We start from the raw sequence: 19800 nt of genomic DNA on the forward strand, positions 1-19800 counted from the left end.
TGCTGGTGCAGGGGATATGGGTTTGATGATGGTAGGGGAACTAAGATCCCACATGCAGCAGGGGCAACTAAGCCCAGGCGCTGCAGCTACAGAGAACTCCACACATTGCAGTGAAGAGCCTGTATGCTGAAACTAAGACCCAACGCAGCCAAAAATAAATAAATAGATAAATATTTTTAAAAAGAAATACCAAAGAAAAAGTACAATTGAGAATCACATTTATTCAATATATTCAATGATATTCAAGAAACCACAAAATTATAGGTGAGTTCATTTATTCACAGGTTACATCAGTGAGAATTCTTGTTTAGTTATACCAGAATAGTTCAAAAATTACTTGCATCTAAAAAAAAAACAGGTTCATGATTCCTTCCTCCTATTGTTATTCTCAAAATTCCTTTTGCTTTCAAACCCCATTCTCTTCTTTATCATACTTGGAATTTGCACTGTTTGTCCCTGTCAGTTACAACTACTTTTACACGGCTTAACAGAGGCATAATCAAATCAAGAAACAAAGTCTGCAGAATAATTTCCATTTCAAATACAGCACAGTTCCATAAGATGGGGGCAAAAGCACACGAGCAAAACTCAACAGGACTCAGTGGCAACGTTAAACCCAATAAGAGGGATTTGTGTGTTAACGTGTTAAGGCACACTGGAAATCTTTTGTTTCCCATTTTTCCTAAAATACACAACAATACATAATAAAATATAAACATTCAGAAGAAAATTGTAGCTTATCAGTTGATTCTTTCAACTTTCTTTACTCATCAGTATTAACGTCAGGGACTGAAGAAGTGTAATAGCTACCATCACATTCCAAATAATTTTATGGACAATTGTATTTATTTTAAAAGTCTTCATTACCTAAAATCTATGTGCGTTCTTATTCCCAAATCACCTTTAATACTTTCCTTGTATTAACTCAGAACATTTGTAACTCCAAAAAGAGGTTCATTTCCAGGATGAAATTACCGGCTGGGTAATAAGGATTTGCCCAGATAGTGGTGCTGCTGCGGTCATAAAAGTGCTGATCAGTGCCTCTCAGATGCTGAAATCTGAATAAATTGTAAGAATCTCTGATTATTTTTTTTCTCTTACTAGTCATAAGTAATTCAAACATGCACAAACCAGTCACTTATTAAGGTTAAAATGCAGGAGATGTAAAATATGTCCTGCACCAAATGACCCTGGCAAAGGCCAGAGCCAAGGATCTTTCTCACATAACAAGTTGGGGGCGGGTGGGAAGAATCGTTTTGAAAGCAATTGGTCAAAATGCTGAAAAAATGCCTATACCCCACAAGTCAATAATTCCACATTAGAAATCTAACTTATAGAAAAACAATCTTACAATGCTCTGCATACAACAATGTGTATGTGCTCAGTCACTCAGTCCTATCTGACTCTTTGCTACCCCAGGGACGGTAGCCTACCAGGCTTCTCTGTCCATGGGATTCTCCAGACAAGAATACTGGAGTGGGTTGCTATTTCCTTCTCCAGGGGATCTTCCCAACCCAGGGATTGAAACTGCATCTCCATGTCTCCTGCATTGGCAGGTGGATTCTTTACCACTGAACTACCTGGGAAGCCACAACTGTGTCTACTAGAATTTTACTGGTAACAAAATTGGATTATAGCCTGAGTGTCAAATAGTATAAAGTGGTCTTTACAAAGTGTCATGTAATGTTAGGAAGCCATCAAAAATGACCTTTGAACAGGCTGGAGGACTATGAAAGGGCTTATGATACATGGTTTACAATTCCTAAATACATATTTATAAGCTCATAGTTCATAGATATACATGTATATGTGTGACATATGGTATGTGGACAGGAAATGCTGCCTGCCCTTTCAGTAAACAAAAAATGTTGCCCACCAACCCAGTTTTACAAGAATCAAGCCATCAGTCCCTGCAGCTGCCCAAGGAAGGTGTGCCCTGAGGGCAATTCAGGATGGAGAAAAAGAGTATTCTGTGCTTTAGACACTGGCCCTAGATAGTTAAGGGGCACATCTAAGGAATCATTTCAGTGAGCTCAGATTCCTGCATCTTCTCAAACACGGAAAAGTACTACAATCATTAACTTGAGATTTCTATTCTTTGTGATTACCAGTAATCCTTGGATGTTCTACTACAAGGGTCAGACTCCTCCCTTACCTCTTTGGAGCAGTTCCTCAGAGCTACCTGAGAGGCTGTCTCCTAGGCTATAGTCCTCAGTAAGATCCTCCAATAAGACTTCACTCACAACTTTTAGGCTGTGCATTTTTCTTTAGTCAACAGATCCATATTTGTATATATAAATTATATACAATAAATACTTGCATTATATATGACATATATGACTCTATCATACAGATTATGATATATCATATAGATCATGGCTACCTTAAACAAACAAACAAAAAACAACCAAAATAAAATTTACAAACAGTAACAATGGGCGATTTTTTCTTCTACATTTCTGGTGTCTTCAACATTTGCTGTGATGATCATGAGTTGCATTTATAATGGAACATACAAGCTTCCATATAATTGTATTTTAAAAGGACCAAAAAAACCAACTCAAGTAACCTTGTGCAAGTAGTAACAGCTATTTTTTTTTACTGACTTTAATCAACCTGTTGGAAAAAGGAGACCCTCCAGAATCAGAAAGCATAGTAGGATCACCATTAAAGTAAAGGGCAAGGTTATTGTTTTTAAAGCCCAACAGAAATGCCCACCAGAGAGGAAGCCCCTGGTGCCACTGAGGGGCAGGCAGTAGGGATGACTAGATGCCATGTCCCCCAGGTGGGACTCTGAGGGGCTGACACTTGACCCTCATGAAGTGGAAGCATGTTCAGAGCAAAGAAGCAGGAGACAGCCATCAGGAAGCACTCGGGGTCTGTGCAGGGGAGCGGTGATGAAAAAGCTAAAAGGGAACTTAGGACCAAAGGTCAAATGGCACCTGTGGCATGCTGACAGTCTGGGCTCCCCACACTGACTCTCTGCACCTGTGACCTCCACCCCACTTAAGTCACATGCTGTCACACCTGCCTGACCTTTCATCTCTTTCCTGCCTCCAGTCCGTCCCACACACAGCTCTCAGAAAGACCTTCCAAAAGCCCTGTTTTTTTAACATATTATTTATTTGGTTGTCGGGTCTTAGTTGCAGCAGGCAGGATCTTTCACTGTGGCTCACGGAGTCTATAGTTGCGGCACATGGGCTCAGTTCAGCTCTGCAGCTTGTGGGATCTTAGTTCCCTGACCAGGGTTAGAACTCGAGTCCCCTGCATTGCACAGCAGATGTTTAACCACTGGACCACCAGGGAATTCCCTTAAGCACCTTTAACAGGCTTCACAGGTCCTCTTAGTTGACCAGAGTCTTTGTTTATTGCCCTTTGAAATGCTGATTATCACATCTACCTCATGGAGACCCTACAAGAACTGGAAAAGGCAACATGTTATCTTAGGCTCTCTAACACAAGGTCTCCTGGGAGTGGAGACAACTGGAAACAGCTGGGTGTGAGCAAAACACAGGTGTTCCTTGCTTCCAACCACTGCAACAAAAAAGGATCTGATTTTGAGGGGATTTGAGACTGAGCAATACAGTGGAGTATTCATCAGAGGGCAGATAGAATGGAAACCACAATTACAGAAAACTAACCGAACTGACCAGTTGGATCACAGCCTTGTCTAACTCAAAGAAACTATGAGCCATGCCATGTAGAGTTCTGACAAAACATGGTCCACTGGAGAACGGAATGGCAAACCACTTCAGTATTCTTGCCTTGAGAACCCCATGAACAGTATGAAAAGGCAAAAAGATAGGATACTGAAAGATGAACTCCCCTGGTCGGTAGGTGCCCAATATGCTACTGGAGATCAGTAGAGAAATAAATTCATAAAGAATGAAGAAGCTGAGCCAAAGAAGAAACAACGCCCAGTTGTGGATGTGACTCGTGATGGAAGTGAAGTCTGATGCCGTAAAGAACAATATTGCATAGGAACCTGGAATGTTAGGTCCATGAATCAAGGTAAATTGGAAGTGGTCAAACAAGAGATGGCAAGAGTGAACATCGACATTTTAGGAATCAGTGAACTAAAATGGACTGGAATGGGCGAATTTAATTCAGATGATCATTATATCTACTACTGTGGGCAAGAATTCCTTAGAAGAAATGGAGTAGCCCTCACAGCCAACAAAAGAGTCTGAAATGCAGTACTTGGATGCAATCTCAAAAACGAAAGAATGATCTCTGTTTGTTTCCAAGGCAAACCATTCAATAGTAATCCAAGTCTATACCCCAACCACTAATGCTGAAAAAGCTGAAGTTGAATGGTTCTGTGAAGATCTTCAGACCTACAATGGTTCTGTTCTAGACCTACAAGTTCTAGACTAACACCAAAAAAAAGATGAACTTTTCATCACAGGGGACTGGAAAAGTAGGAAGTCAAGAAACACCTGGAGTAACAGTCAAATTTGGCCTTGGAGTACAGATGAAGCAGGGCAAAGGTTAATAGAGTTTTGCCAAAAGAACACACTGGTCATAGCAAGCACCCTCTTCCAACAACACAAGAGAAGACTCTACACATGGACATCACCAGATGGTCAATACTGAAATCAGATTGATGATATTCTTTGCAGCCACAGATGGAAAAGCTCTATATAGTCAGCAAAAATAAGACCAAGAGCTGACTGTGGCTCAGATCATGAGCTCCTTATTGCCAAAGGCAGACTTAAATTGAAGAAAGTACGGAAAACCACTAGACCATTCAGGTATGACCTAAATCAAATCCTTTACGATTATACAGTGGAAATGAGAAATAGATTCAAGGGATTAGAGTTGATAGAATGTCTGAAGAACTATGGACAGAGGTTCATAATATTGTATAGGAAGCAGTGATCAAAACCATCCCCAAGAAGAAATGCAAAAAGGCAAAATGGTTGTCTGAGGAGGGCTTACAAATAGCTGAGAAAAGAAGAGAAGTGAAACGCAAAGGAGAAAAGGAAAGATATTCCCATTTGAATGCAGAGTTCCAAAGAAAAGCAAGGAGAGATAAGAAAGCCTTCCACAGTGACCAACGCAAAGAAACAGAGGAAAACAATAGAATGGGAAAGACTAGAGATATCTTCAAGAAAATTAGAGACACCAAGGGATCATTTCATGCAAAGGTGGGCACAATAAAGGACAGAAACAGTATGGACCTAACAGAAGCAGAAGATACTATGAAATATGCAGTGCTTACTTTTCAGTAAGTTGCTCAGTCATGTCCAAAACTCTTTGCAATCCCATGCACTGCAGCCTGCCAGGTTCCTCTATCCATGGGATTCTCCAGGCAAGAATACTGGAAAGGGTTGCCATTTCCACCTCCAGGGGATCTTCCCAACCCAGGGATCAAACCCAGGTCTTCCACATTGTAGGCAGACTCTTTACTGTCTGAGCCACTAGCGAAGTCACATATTAAGAAGAGGTAGCAAGAATACACAGAAGAACTAAATACACAGAAGAACAAAACAGATTTTAATGACCTAGATAACCATGATGGTGTGATCACTCAGCTAGAGCCAGACATCCTGCAGTGTGAAGTCAACTGGGCCTTAGGAAGCATCACTAAGAACAAAGCTAGTGGAGGTAATGGAATTCTAGCTGAGCTATTGCAAACCCTAAAAGATGATGCTGTGAAAGTGCTGCACTAATATGCCAGCAAATTTGGAAAACTCAGCCCTGGCCACAGGATTGGAAAAGGTCAGTTTTCATTTCAATCTCAAAGTAAGGCAATGCCAAAGAATGTTCAAACTACCACACAATTGCACTCACCTCACACGCTAGCAAATACTCAAAATTCTCCAAGCCAGGCTTCAACAGTACGTGAACTGAGAACTTTCACATGTTCAAGCTGAATTTAGAAAAGGCAGAGGAACCAGAGATTAAATGGCCAACATCCATTGGATCATAGAACAAACAAGAGAATTCCAAAAAACATCTACTTCTGCTTTATTGACTATGACAAAGCCTTTGACTGTGTGGATCACAACAAACTGTGGAAAATTCTTCAAGAGATGGGAATAGCAGACCATCTTATGTGCCTCCTGAGAAATCTGTATGCAGGTCAAGAAGCAACAGTTAGAACCAGACATGGAACAACAGACTGGCTCCAAATTGGGAAAGGAGTATGTCAAGGCTGTGTATTTTCACCTTGCTTATTTAAATTATATGCAGAGTACATCATGCCAAATGCTGGACTGGATGAAGCCCAAGCTGGAATCAAGATTGCTAGGAGAAATATCAATAACCCCAGATATGCAGTTGATGCCATCCTTAGGGCAGAAGAAAGACGAGCTTAAAAAAAAGCCTCTTGATGAAAGTGAAAGAGGAGAGTGAAAAAGCTGGCTTAAAACTCAACATTCAAAAAAGTAAGATCATGGCATCTGGTCCCATCACTTCATGGCAAATAGATAGGGAAACAATGAAAATAGTGACAGACTTTATTTTCTTGGGCTCCAAAATCACTGCAGATGGTGACTGCAGTCATGAAATTTAAAGATGCCTGATCCTTGGAAGAAAAGCTATGACCAACCTAGATAGCATATTAAAAAGCAGACAACAAAGGTCCATCTAGTCAAAGGTATGTTTTTTCCAGTAGTCATGTATGGAGGTGAGAGTTGGACTATAAAGAAAGCTGAGTGCCAAAGAATTGGTGCTTTTGAACTGTGGTGTTGGAGAAGACTCTTGAGAGTCCCTTGGACTGCAAGGAGATCCAACCAGTCCATCCTAAAGGAAATCAGTCCTGAATATTCATTGGAAGGACTGATGTTGAAGCTGAAACTCCAATAATTTGGCCACCTGATGCAAAGAACTGACTCATTGGAAAAGACCCTGATGCTGGGAAAGACTGAAGGCAGGAGAAGGGGACAACAGAGGATGAGATGGTTGGATGGCATCACCGACTCAATGGGCATGAGTTTGTGCAAAGTCCAAGTGTTTGTGATGGACAGGGAAGCCTGGGGTGCTGCAGTCCACAAGGTAGCAAAGAATTGGACATGACGAAGTGACTGAACTGAACACAGTGGACCCCTAATTGCTAAGGTACCTCTGAGACTACTGGTTCCTTCAAATGCAGACAACTTGTGAAAGATGGCTTAGGCATCAATCCGGGTCCAGTCAATGGTAGCCTGACCAGCAGGAATACAGAATCAGGTCAAGTTAGATGACTCAGGCTTGAGTCCACTTTTCCCAGATGCTTTTAGAAATGGTAGGTACTTGGGAATTTCACAAGTTTTTCTGTAGTATTTACTGTAATTGATCAAATCCAAAATACGTCAGTCCTAAAATAACACCATTATTTTGTGCACATTAAGGTTTTTCTAAAAGACATCTTCCCTGGCTATCCAGTGGCTAAGACTCCAAGCTCCCAATGCAGGGGGCCCAGGTTCAATCCCTGGTTAGGGAATTAGATCACATATATCATAACTAAGAGTTTGCATGCTACAACAAAAATTGAAGATCCCTCATGCCACAACTAAGACCCAGCACAATCAAATAAAATTTTTATATTAAAAAAATAAAAGACTTTAAAATGTTATAAGAAGTTTTATGATCTCAGAGGTTTTAAAATGTGGGGAAAACAGGCATTGTAGAACTGAAGAAATATGTTACATGTATGTATAATGTCATATGAAAGATGCAATATGGTTATGTACATGCCTGGCCATCACCAGTAGAAGTTTCTTTTTTGTCCAGCCTATCGCATCTTTACATTCACTATGGCATCTGACACCTGGCCTTACATGGAGGACTTGTTGCAATGATGACAAGAACGATCATAGCTCTTATTTATGGACCACTTTTCAGGCAATGCTGCAATTTCATACGAATTAACTCTCAAAAATAACCTTTATTGGTTGTTTTCGAGAGTACTATTATTATTCCCACTTTACAGATAAGGGCACTGAGGCTAAGAGGCTTTAAACAATTCAACCAAGGTGGGAAAGGGGGCTACTAGGGTTACACATCCAAATCTATTTAAGGCTCAGTCTAGATGGTCTAAACCACTGTGCCATGGGTCCTGAAGTGTAGGCAGGCCAGAAGGTGAGAAAGCCAGGCCAGAATTAGAAAGATCCTCAAGAGTTTTGGAGATGAAATGACTTGAAAATCAGGGTTCTGGATATTATGAGGAGATTTACTTATAAACTTCAACTTGAGGTCTTCCGACTGACTTCCCCATTCCTATAATTTAGGGGGTAGGCATTTCACTCCAGGAGTCTGAATTTTATTTGACCTGATGAACTCAAGGTGAGAACAGTATTTTATTCCTTGAGATTCAGAATCCAGGCACCCTACCCTGTTGCACTGACTTTTTTCAAACTTTAAATCATATTTTTAAACTACATATGATAAAAAGCATTTGATTTAACATAAATCCCCCAAGTTGACTTTGAATAGTCTATATATTTCCCCTTCACTTTTCTATCGGAGACAGAAAAAACAAATATAGAACTCTGGAGAATCGTTCACTTACTTATTCCTTCATGATATTCCTGAACAAACCAGGACCCAAACCTGTCTTTCTGCCAGGGCTCCTGCATGCACATTGTATAACTGTCTGGGGAAGTGGGAGGGAGGAGGAACACTGATTGCTGAAGGGAATAAAAATAAAGGTCAGGGGCCTCCCTGGTGGCCCAGTGGTTAAGACTCCACACTCCCAGTGCAGGGGGCGGGCGTTCAATCCCTGGTCAGGGAACTAGATCCCACATGCCACAACTAAAGATCCTGCAAGCTGCAACAAAGATTGAAGATCCTGAATGCTGCAGCTAAGATCTGGTACAGCCAAATAAATAAATAAATAAATAATTTTAAAAAGAAAGTTGTTCAAAACAAATAAATAAAGGACATTTTCCACCTCCAAAGATAAGAACAGAAACTGCTCATTCTCCCAGGAATTACAGCAGCAGAACAGAAAAACATCTCCATACAAGAAAATGTGGCTCTGGCTTCAAGGCACTGCACTCCAGGAAAACTGCCCGTTACCTGGTGGTTCTGTCACTGCACCATCTGGTACACGGGGTCACCAACTTTCAGGCTTCCGATTTTTTCCACCAAATAATAGATTCCAAACAGTGGAGCCGACTTGTAAGTTGACTTCTCAGAAGGATCACACAGGCGGTAACTGAAAGAAGCAAAAATTCACCCTCAGGCATAAGAAGGGAATAATCTAGGTGCTCTCAATGGAATTCAGCTTCCATGCTCAGCTTCTCTATAAATAACCTGCAAACCTTTTCTAAAATGTGGACAGAGAAGTCTGGGTAAGTAGTCAAACTGCAAATAAACCTGGTTTTTCTAGAATATCCTGAGAGTCTAAACAATTTTTCTGTGGCTTTGATTTGAAGTCCCAATGAAAAACTTGTATGTGTCACTTAAAATACTTTGTTCCCGTGCTTACCTTCAGTTTCACAAACATGGGAAATAAGTGCTCAAACAGTCTCACAATGGACCTGCCCTGAATGCCAGACTTTCTGCCCCTCCACGGTTATAAGTCCAAACCTGGGATCTTTGATAAACAAAACTGAACACAGAGATGCTGTTGGCAGGTGGACTGGACTGTTACTGAGGTTAATTTTTTTTAAAGGCTTGTCTAAAGAAAAAATAATCACTTCACTTCTTAAAAATAAAAAACAAAATAGAATTGCAAATCTGAAGGCTTTAAGAAATAATCTCCTCTGGAACTTAAATCCATTAGAAACAAACAAAAAACAGATGAAAGGGAAACAGAACAGAAAACAACTTCCAGAAAAAGTTAATTTAAGTTTAAAAACACATTCTATATTGAGAACGAAAGTTGGGCAAAATTCTTTAAGTAACAAAACACCCTAACACAAAAGAAGTTCTTGAATAAACAAACTCAGACAACTCGTTTCATTCCCGTTTTCAACTATTTCATTATACAACTCAATTATTCTCATCCTCCTGATACTGATCCTAAAAAGTAAATGAGAGTTGCAAACAAGGTCTTAATTTGGAAATAGGTGTGTAAAGTTTATTAAAAATTGAAGTCAGAGAGATGAAAATTTCAAACTGTGGAATCATACAATTGAAAATTTGTCCAAAACTCTACAAGAGTCATCTAGAAAGAAAGAAAAAAACAAAAAAGGAGGCAACAAATACTCACTGACATTAATAACACACAGAACCAGAAGGTACAAAGGTGCCTAGACAGAGCACCTAGAGCCACAAGTGGCTAGAGGCTGGGGATGATATAAAAATACACCAGACACATTCTACCTCTTCAGGGTTTCGAGCGGCTCCTTCCTGTCAATCACTCCAGTATCTGGGTCCACCGTGGTCATAATGCACCTGTCACACAATAACGAAGAGTCAGGGGACAGTTAAGAACCGGTGACCCTGCCACGCCCCAGAGGTCCAGTCTCGCAAGAATCCTTACCTGGGGCAAGCCAAAACCTTTTTCATTTCTACATTGCCAATGAGAAGTTCATCCCAAGTGTCCTAGGGAGAAAAGGAGAAGATATCTTTTAAATTAAGGCTCCATCCATCCTTATTCCAGTTTATTCTTCGGCTGGTCCTATGAAGCTAGCAGAAGAATAAAGTACAAGCGGATGCCACAAAGTACCCCAGAAAGGACTCAAAGGAAGGAGGGTGTGGGATGCGGAGTTTTGTGGGTTTTTTTGGCTGCATCACGCAGCACATAAAATCTTAGTTCCCCAACCAGGGATCAAGCCCTCGCTCCCTGCACGGGAAGCTTGGGGTGTTAACCACTGGACCAACAAGGAAGTTCCAGGACGCAGTTCTTGACTGGGCCTCAGAAGCCTTCCTCTGTCAGCACAACAAAATACATCTTCTCCAGGGGCCAGTTTGCCATGAGAACCATCAGGCAATTCCAGGTCAAGTTAATGATATATAATGAGAAGTGGAAAGCTTGCAAGACTGCCCACTCTTTCCTTTTGCTAAGCTGCAATGGAAGCCAAGTTACAATCTGACGGTTCTTTGATGAGTGGGACATGGCCCAAGAGAAGTAAGTTCTAAGAATCACCCATTCAGCACCGCCGCTGGTCCTGACCAGCCATAGCCAACCGCCTGCCTTGTTTTCCCGATCTTAAACCATGGTAGGTCCGGCCAATGTCTGCCTTGGGATTTCCTTCAAACCTCATGACTAGGGGAGGAATTAATATGGTCCCATGTTTACACAAAGATAAGAGGCAGAGAAGGTTTACAAAATATTTTCAGGGTCACAGCAGCTAGGTTTGAAAACTTTTCTGATTCTGAAGCAGGGCTTTTAACCACCCAGCTTTTAACTATCCCCATGTCTATACCACCTGGTATAGGTCTGTCTAGCCAAAGCTATGGTTTTTCCCATAGTCATGCATGGATGGGAGAGTTGGACTATGGGGACTATGGACTATGGACTAAGCTGAGCACCGAAAAATTGGTGCGTTTGAACTGTGGTGTTGGAGAAGACTCTTGAGAGTCCCTTGGACTGCTAGGAGATCCAACCAGTCCATCCTAAAGGAAATCAGTCCTGAATATTCATTGGAAGGACTGATGCTGAAGCTGAAACTCCAATACTTTGGCCATCTGATGCAAAGAATTGACTCATTGGAAAAGACCCTGATGCTGGGAAAGATTGAAGGCCAGAGGAGAAGGGGACGACCACGGATGAGATGGCTGGATGGCATCACTGACTCAGTGGACATGAGTTTGAGTTAACTCTGGGAATTGGTGATGGACAGGGAAGCCTGGGGTGCTGCAGTCCATGGGGTCGCAAAGAGTTGAACACAGCTTAGTGACTGAGCTGAACTGAAGATTCACACTGAGTGGAATGATTATGACAGGAGTCAGCTTGTGTTTCTTTTTTTCTTTTGCATGTATCTTTCCTTGGGCCATTCATATTTGGGGGTTGGTGATGGACAGGGAGGCCTGGCATGCTGCAGTTCATGGGGTCACAGAGAGTCAGACACAACTGAGCGACTGAACTGAACTGATACCGCCTAGAGTAGAAAATGGTTAGCCACTCCAGTATTCCTGCATGGAGAATTTTCCGTGGACAGAGGAGCCTGGCGGACTACAGATCATAGGATCTCAGAATCAGACACGACTGGGCACGCACACACATGTATATATCTATCTGTACACATGTACACAAGTATACATACATACATATAAATACATAAATATGGAGGTTGTATTAATACAGTATATATACATATATGAAAGTGAAAGTTGCTCAGTTGTGTCTGACTATTTGCAACCCCATGGACTGTAAACAGTCCATGGAATTCTCCAGGCCAGAATCCTGGAGTGAGTAGCCTTTCCCTTCTCCAGGGGAATCTTCCCAACCCAGGGATCGAACCCAGGTTTCCTGCATTACAGGCGGATTCTTTACCAGTTGAGCCACAAGGCAAGCCCATAAACATATATATACATATATACACACACATACAAATATGCAATACACACACACACACACATGAGGAGGATATGTTATAGGCCTCTCTTGCTAATAGGAAAGCCATCTTCTAAGCCTGAATTTCACAAGCCAATCCTTTGTTCAGGTCCCGAGGGAGACATGGGAGGCATCAGGGGATAGGTCCTCACTCGAGGCTCCATACACCAACAGTTTCTCTATAACTAGGTGTGTTAGGGGCTGATTGAAACTGCCCGCCCTGGTCAGGCACCACAGTAATCATTTGCATGAGTTGTTTTACAACAGGAGGTCCTGGTAAGGAACACATAACTAATAAGCCACCACCAACCGGAAGACTCGGGAAAAGGTCAAAACGAGACACCACGTGTCCGACCACCTCCCAGAATCCTTCTCACTGGCATCCATCTTGGCTGAACAAGGCTGCACCACCAGGAAGGACTCTGAGTCAGAATGATTGGCTAAAGATAACCCGAAACTAATCCCCTCACCATAATACCCGAGAGACTGTGAGCCATGTGCAATGTGCCTTGAAAATTTGTTTCCTGATTTCAACCCAAGTGAGCTTTTGGAGACCATGGGTCTGAGGATTTGGTGAGAAATCAGCCTCCCAGTGAGGCAGTGGGACATCCAGTCCTCAGCTGGTGGCTCACTGCCCTGGGGACAGGAGAGGAGACCAGTCCATCCCTGAAGGAGGCAGGGCAGAGGGGGGAATGGGACCTCACAACTAACATCCCCCCTCCCCTGTTGATGACCAGGCTGCGATCCTGCTAGGGACCTCTTTTCAGGGTACACTAGACCACCCCTGCCCCACCCCAGGCCAACTTAGCAAATGCACTAAAGGAAGTCCAGTGCCTAACTGGATCTTCCCAACTCAGAAATCTCTGTGGGATATGACTGAGGTAAGGGGGTCTCTGTGGATGCCTTGGGTTCCCAACTGTCATTTATGAAACTCTGTGATTTAAGAAGGGAAGTTGCCATATCAATGAACAAGGATGTCACAGCCATCAGCCCTCCGAATGTGAATTCCTGAGCCCAGAGGGCGCCCAGGAGAAACAATACCTGCTATCAGGCAGCCATCAGCCACTCCCCACAGTCAGCACTAAGGAGCTGGGAAGAGTCAGGTGAGGGCGGGGAGAGCGGGAGGGGTTTGGGGCAGGAGACTGGGGGGTGAAAAATGCAGGATACTGACCCTGGAGAGCTGAGATGCATATGAAAGGAATGATTTCAGTGAGCCCAGATCTTGCATCTTCCCATATGCACAAAAGGACGAAATTCAACTCGAGATATCTGTGTGTGTGTGTGTGTATGTGTGGTTAGTCGCTCAGTCATGTCTGACTCTTTGCGACCCCATGGACTGTAGCCCACCAAGTTCCTCCGTCCATGGGATTCTCCAGGTAAGAACACTGGAGTGGGTTGCCACTTCCTCCTGCAGGGGATCTTTCCGACCCAGGGATCAAACCCACGTCACTTATGTCCCCTGCACTGGCTGGTGGGTGCTTTACCACTAGGGCCACCTGAGATACGTAGTCTTCCTTAATTAAAGTAATTTTTCGATGTTCAGACTACCTGACATTTATTGAAAACTTCTATACAACCTGAATACACCCCTCCCACCCACACCTCCGCCCCTGCCTCCTAGGAGCAGTTCTTTCAGGGTCACTTGAGATGCTGACTCTAGGGTCTGAAGTCCTAAAAATTCCCACCGAATAAAACATAATTCTCTGCTTCTAGGTTGTGACTATTTTTTAAGTCAACAGTGGAAATAAACTCTGAGTTTCAAACAACTAATTGAGGGATGAACTTTGTAATAACTCCTGTAAAAGGCAAGGCCACATCATATAAAATCCTTTGTTGTTGTTCAGTCTCTAAGTCAAGTCATGTAAAATGGAATCTCTAGATTCTAGCCAGGACTTTTGATGAGCCATGTTCAAGTGCAACACTGCAAGACGGTCAGAGCGCCTGGCTGGCCCCCTTTAGAACCGTGACCTCCCAGGGGGGTGTGACCAATAATACAGCTCCCGTATCTGGAAGTGACGGGTCCCCGGCGCCCGGGCCTGGAAGGAGCTAACAAGACTAGACACATTTGGCCACACGAGGGCGCTGCGGGCACAGGCATGCCAGCCCATCGGGCAGCCAGGGCAGAACCCTGCCGGCTCTCCGCTCAGCTTCCCAAGCACCTCTCCGTTCCATTTCTTTTCACACGTGCTGATGAATTTCATATATCAAAGCCACATAGCTGTGTAAAGCCGGCCTCGTGACTATCATATAAAGCGAGAAGCCTGAAAAGTTCAGTTAGATTTCCTAGTTTACAAGACATTTAATCTGCTCCTAACCGGCTTCCCAGGTGACTCAGTGGTAAAGAGACACAGGAGACAGGGGTTTAGTCCCTGGATGCGGAAGATCCCCTGGAGAAAGAAACGGCAACCCACTCCAGTATGCTCGCCTGGGGAAATCCCATGGACAGAGGAGCCCGGCGGGCCACAGTCCATGGGGTCGCAAAGAACTGGACACGACTGAGTAACTACACCGCAGCAAACGAGGAGCTGAAGCTCTCGAGGCTCCAGCTTCACATACTTCTGCCCCTCTTTCTCAGCCCCTGAAAGTCTCTGTGGCAAATATGTCAAGTTGCCGAGATGCAATCAAAAAAGCAAAGGTATAGGGAGATCTCCTTGAGTAAAGGCAGCGACACCATCGACAGCTTCTTGGGGAATATGAATGTCTGACGGCTCCCTCCAAACAGAACTCCCGTCTCCCGTGTGCGCATCATGTTGGCCTTTCTAAATCAGGACTAATTTCCCTGAGGTCCTTTGAGGTCCCCTAGCAAAGTGGGGATGTCGTAAAAGCTCCCTGGAGGAGAACAGGGACCCCTATTTGAAAGGCATGTCATAAAGGGAGGAGGGGAGCCCCTATAGTCGACCATATGCATACAACACCAAGAGTGAACCCTAAGGCCAGCTATGGACTTTGGGTGATTATGATGTCAGTACAGATTCATCCTTGATTAAAAAATGCCAGGCGAGTGATACTGATACCAGGGGAGGCTACATATGGGGGCTAGGAGTAGATGGGAAATGGTCACTGAGATAAGAAGCATTGGTCAATTTTATCATTTTGTTTTAATATTTATTTGTTTATTTATTTATTTGACTGTGTAGGGTCCCAGCTGCAGCACTCAAGATCTTTGTATCGTGGGAGATCTTTCGTTGCGGCTCACAGACGCTCTAGTTGTGGCATACGGGCTCAGTTGTTCCAGGGCATGTAAGGATCTTAGTTCCCCAACTAGGGATCCAAGCCTGCATTGCAAGGTGGATTCCTAACCACTGGATCACCAGAGAAGTCCCAATTTTATTATTTTTTAAACTTCATCACTCCACATTCCCAGAGTTCAAGCATACCACACAGGCCCAAAGGAAACCACTTAAAAAAAATCTGCTTAATAGTCTGAATTACACGGAAAAAGTACAAAGTGCTTTGGGTCCCAAAGAGTAAATGTTGCGCAATACATCCTCCTATTGCTCTACGATTTTGCAATAAATAACAGCCTGAATTTTTGCACTATGCTTAGGTTTGCCATATGTTTATTATTAGTTGGTCTATGAAATATTTAGGCTTCTTAATTTAAAGGAGACTAAATCAGCCCCATTAGCATCATTTTATAGTAAAGATTTTTTTTAATATGCATTTCCAAAGGACTCTTCTATTCAAATAAGAATACCATATGTACTATTTCTGTAAGCCTATCACAATGCAGGAAAAAAACAACAAATGGACTTGGGAGTACAAGGTCACTTAACATCTGTTAAATTGAAAAAACAAGGCTCCACCCACTCAAATTGCCTAAGCAAATATAGTTAGGCTTACATCAGCTGTGGGTTCAGTTTGACAAGTTAGAGGTGAGCCAAAAATTCTTAGTTGGCAAGTTACAGAAAAGCAAAAATTTTTTAGCCAGGAATGGGAGTATCTTTTCTTCTTCTTCCTCTGGTTCAAGATCTTAAACTAAAATTAATATCTTTAGTGGAGACAAATCAAGAAAAATTGTATTCCCTAAAAGAAAGTGTCTCAGCAAAGTTTTACAGGAGTCCTGTGCAAGAATTTTTGCTTCATGGACTTTCTGATCAGTCTTCAGCATTATTAATACTGAGTCTCATTTCATTCTGTGCTTAACAACTAACTAATGACTCTGAACTTCTGCACACTCTATTCATCAATACAGAAAATCAGAACAGGGGAGAAATAGGTGGGTTTACGGGAAATGTCTCTGAGGCTTGAGCCTCAAGCTCTGGACCCTTTTGAGGCCTTGCACTTAATCTTGATTTTGTTATTTTCTTCTCTTAAAGAGCCCCCTCAAAGTGTATCCACTTCAGGTCACACCAAATCTGGGTTATTCCTGGGGAGAAAAACAAGTCTCTTCCAGCAGGCAGCCGATGCCCAGAGAACGTCAGGAATTCCTATGTCTCCACCCCCTCTGTCACCCTTGCCCTTCACCCCTCCTAAATCAGCACTTTCCTGGGCACTGTTTGCACAAGAGTCCCCTAGGGTATTGCTGCCAACATAGTCACAGGCCTGATCGTAATTCTGACACAAGTTTCAGGTAAGGCGAGCTGATCTCCCTCTGGGGACGAAGCACGGCACGGAGTTTCTGCCTCAGTTTCCCTAACTTTCCAAGCACTTTCTAGAGAGCTGCCAGGGTAAAATCATGCAGCTTGCAGTATCATGCAGTTTGGTATATTTGTTGGATGCATGAAAATAATAATTACTTCTTCATTTAAAATCATTACCAACTCTTCCTTATCCACAATATAAAAATCTAAACTCCTGGGACTTCCCTGGTAGCCCAGCGGTTAACAGTCCACCTTGTGATGCAGAGGACACAGGTTCAATCTCTGGTTCTGGGAACTAAGACCCACATGCTACAGGGCAACTAAGCCTGTGTGCTACAACTAGAGAAAGCCCTTTGCCGCAATGAAGATCTAGTGCTGCCAAAAAAAAAAGAGTTTTTAATTTATAAAAAGCAAAATCCAACCTCCTCGGCATGGTGGCCTCTAACCAGCTCCAGGTCCAGCTACCTCATGCCGCTTCTCCTTTACCAGAAGCGTCCCTGTGATTCTGAAATGATCCCAGACACCCTTAATGTAACAGCCTGTGCTGCTTTTAGGGCTTCTAACTGGTGGCCTCCTTTACCCACCGTGACCCTCATGCCCCTCACCAGCACACATAACAACACACTTCACAGCACAGTTCCTGGGTAGCTTGATCTGACCCCTCTCTGCCCCATGCTCCTCTCCAGTAGGTGTAGGTACTTCTACTTTTAAGCATCCTTGGCCCCTGATAAGTATGTGCATTAAAGCTCTCCTCATGCTGGCCTGCCATTGCCTCCCGGCCATCCCTCTCCTATCAGGAAATTCTGAAGGGCAGGGTCTGTATCTTTTCATCTCTGTATCCAGGATTCTTATTATGGGCCACAGTGCCAGTCTGTAATAGATGATCAATTTTTAAAAATCATTTTTAATTAAAAAATTTAATTAAAATCAATTTAAAAAATTTTTAACAAATGTAGAAAGGGATTCAAGACATTAGATAACAAACAACAGGATAATATCAACAAGTAGATAACATCTGTATACCCTAGTTATTCCTTTCATTATCAAATAAAATGAAGTACCTTCACATACAAGGATTTATACTAGCCTCCATGCAAAGGTTTATCCTAAAGAACAACATTTACCAGCAAATGGGCCACAGTTTACTCACACAAAAGGATTGCAGGGGTCACCCAAGGGAGCAAAGAATTGAGAAGGTATGTTAGATCCTCTAAGAATTAGCTTCTTGGGATCTCTTGATTGGAATCATGATTAGCCCTGGGTTCTAATCCAAAGCCACTACTTCCATGCCTAACAAGTTATGTAACACCTGCAAGCTTCTGTTCCCTTATAAAAAGGAGAAAATAGTACAGACTTCACAGCACTGTTCTAAGGAACAAATAGAGTAATTTGCATGAAGCCATCCATTGATTCTGTGTCTGGCACCCAGTAAACAATGTATGAATGGTTGCTGTTATTTCCAGTGCTTATTAAGTTAAGCTTTATAATATAATCCCAATGTTTACTAAGATTCCTAGTACTTGTTATTACCGAGCAACATACAACTATATACATTTCACATACAGGTAGCAGGTACAAGGTGCTGATGTGGTTGTCCTTTTAGGGCTAAAAGGAGCTGAGTCTTTGGAGGGTGAAAATTTCTAGTTTCAACCACATAGCAGAGCATATGAGTCCTCTGGGAGATAATTCAGGCCACAGAGGGACACATTTCCAGGTCTGGGTTTACAGGTACATCTCCTGTATCCTCCTGGCCTCCACTCTGGGGTCTGGAGCTTTCAGAAGTCTCAAATCTTCCAGCGCTCCTGGATGGTACAGGAACAAAAATGGGCTGTTCTCTTCATCTTTTCTTCCCTGTAGCTATCTATGAGCTATGATTATAAATACACTCTAGCCTAGTCCCATTCTTGTTGTTACTCAATCTGACTCTTTGCAACCCCATGGACTGTAGCCCACAAGTCTTCTCTGTCCAAGTAATTTCCCAGGCAAGAGTACTAGAGAGAGTTGCAAATTTTTTCTCCAGGGGATCTTCCCCACCCAGAGATGAACCCTGCCTCTCCTGCGTTGCAGGCGAATTCTTTATCGCTGACCCACCAGGAATGTCCCAGTCTAGACCCAGGCTTGCTACAATTTGGGAGTTCCGATTGCTGGCTCGGGGGCCAGAGCAGTAAAGGGTGAGCAGCGCCCCCCTGAGGCCAGCGAGGAGATAGTGGCAGCAATAAGTGAACCTCTGCACGCAAGACGCGGGCGAGTCTCTCAAACCACCAACCTGGCCAGCCTCAGAGGGTCCGACTTGGCGCTGACTCGGGAGCACATCCAGACATCATGGATAAAAGCAGAGAGACGCTTACCTCCTCAAAAGCATTGCAGCCTGTCACCACGATATTTGGCCTGAAATTGTTCATTTTCACTTTCTTCTCCATCCTGGTATTCAGATCGGCCAGGGAGGCTTCCGACAGGATCAGGACCGGGCTGCAGTCCGGGTACGCCACCTGCGCCAGGGACACGGCACCGTCAGTTCTCGCCGCCCGGGGAACGGGCTCGGCCCAGCAGCCAGCCCGCCTGAGTGCAGAAGGGGACAGCTGTGTCCAGGCGGGAGAGGTGACTCCGCGGGCTTGGAAACGGCCAGGTCAGCGCCCGAGGAGAGTTCCTGCCCCCACCCCGGGGCGCAGATGGGGCTCCCTGTGCACACAGAAAGCAGCGGGGCCAAGGCTACCCTGCAGCCCCATCTCTCGTTCCTCACGCCCGCCCAGCAGTGAGTCCCCTGCCGCATCCCCACCGCCATCA

The 19800-nt window shown here is 43.5% G+C and overlaps 1 protein-coding gene across 1 annotated transcript in view; it reads right to left on the reverse strand.

Moving 5' to 3' along the window:
• Positions 1–201: 201 nt before the first annotated feature.
• Positions 202–19800, reverse strand: part of MTARC2 (mitochondrial amidoxime reducing component 2) — a 36775-nt gene continuing 17176 nt past the window's right edge. Inside the window, exons 4-8 of the mRNA XM_070474491.1 lie at positions 19365–19505; positions 10418–10479; positions 10258–10329; positions 9007–9145; positions 202–1058 (exon numbers count right to left, since the gene is read on the reverse strand). Of these exons, the coding sequence (XP_070330592.1) occupies positions 9019–9145; positions 10258–10329; positions 10418–10479; positions 19365–19505 (402 nt within the window). The 3' untranslated portion in view covers positions 202–1058; positions 9007–9018. The remainder of the gene's footprint in view (positions 1059–9006; positions 9146–10257; positions 10330–10417; positions 10480–19364; positions 19506–19800) is intronic.

Source organism: Odocoileus virginianus, chromosome 11 (assembly GCF_023699985.2).
Source record: "Odocoileus virginianus isolate 20LAN1187 ecotype Illinois chromosome 11, Ovbor_1.2, whole genome shotgun sequence".
NCBI classification, from domain to species: Eukaryota; Metazoa; Chordata; class Mammalia; order Artiodactyla; family Cervidae; genus Odocoileus; species Odocoileus virginianus.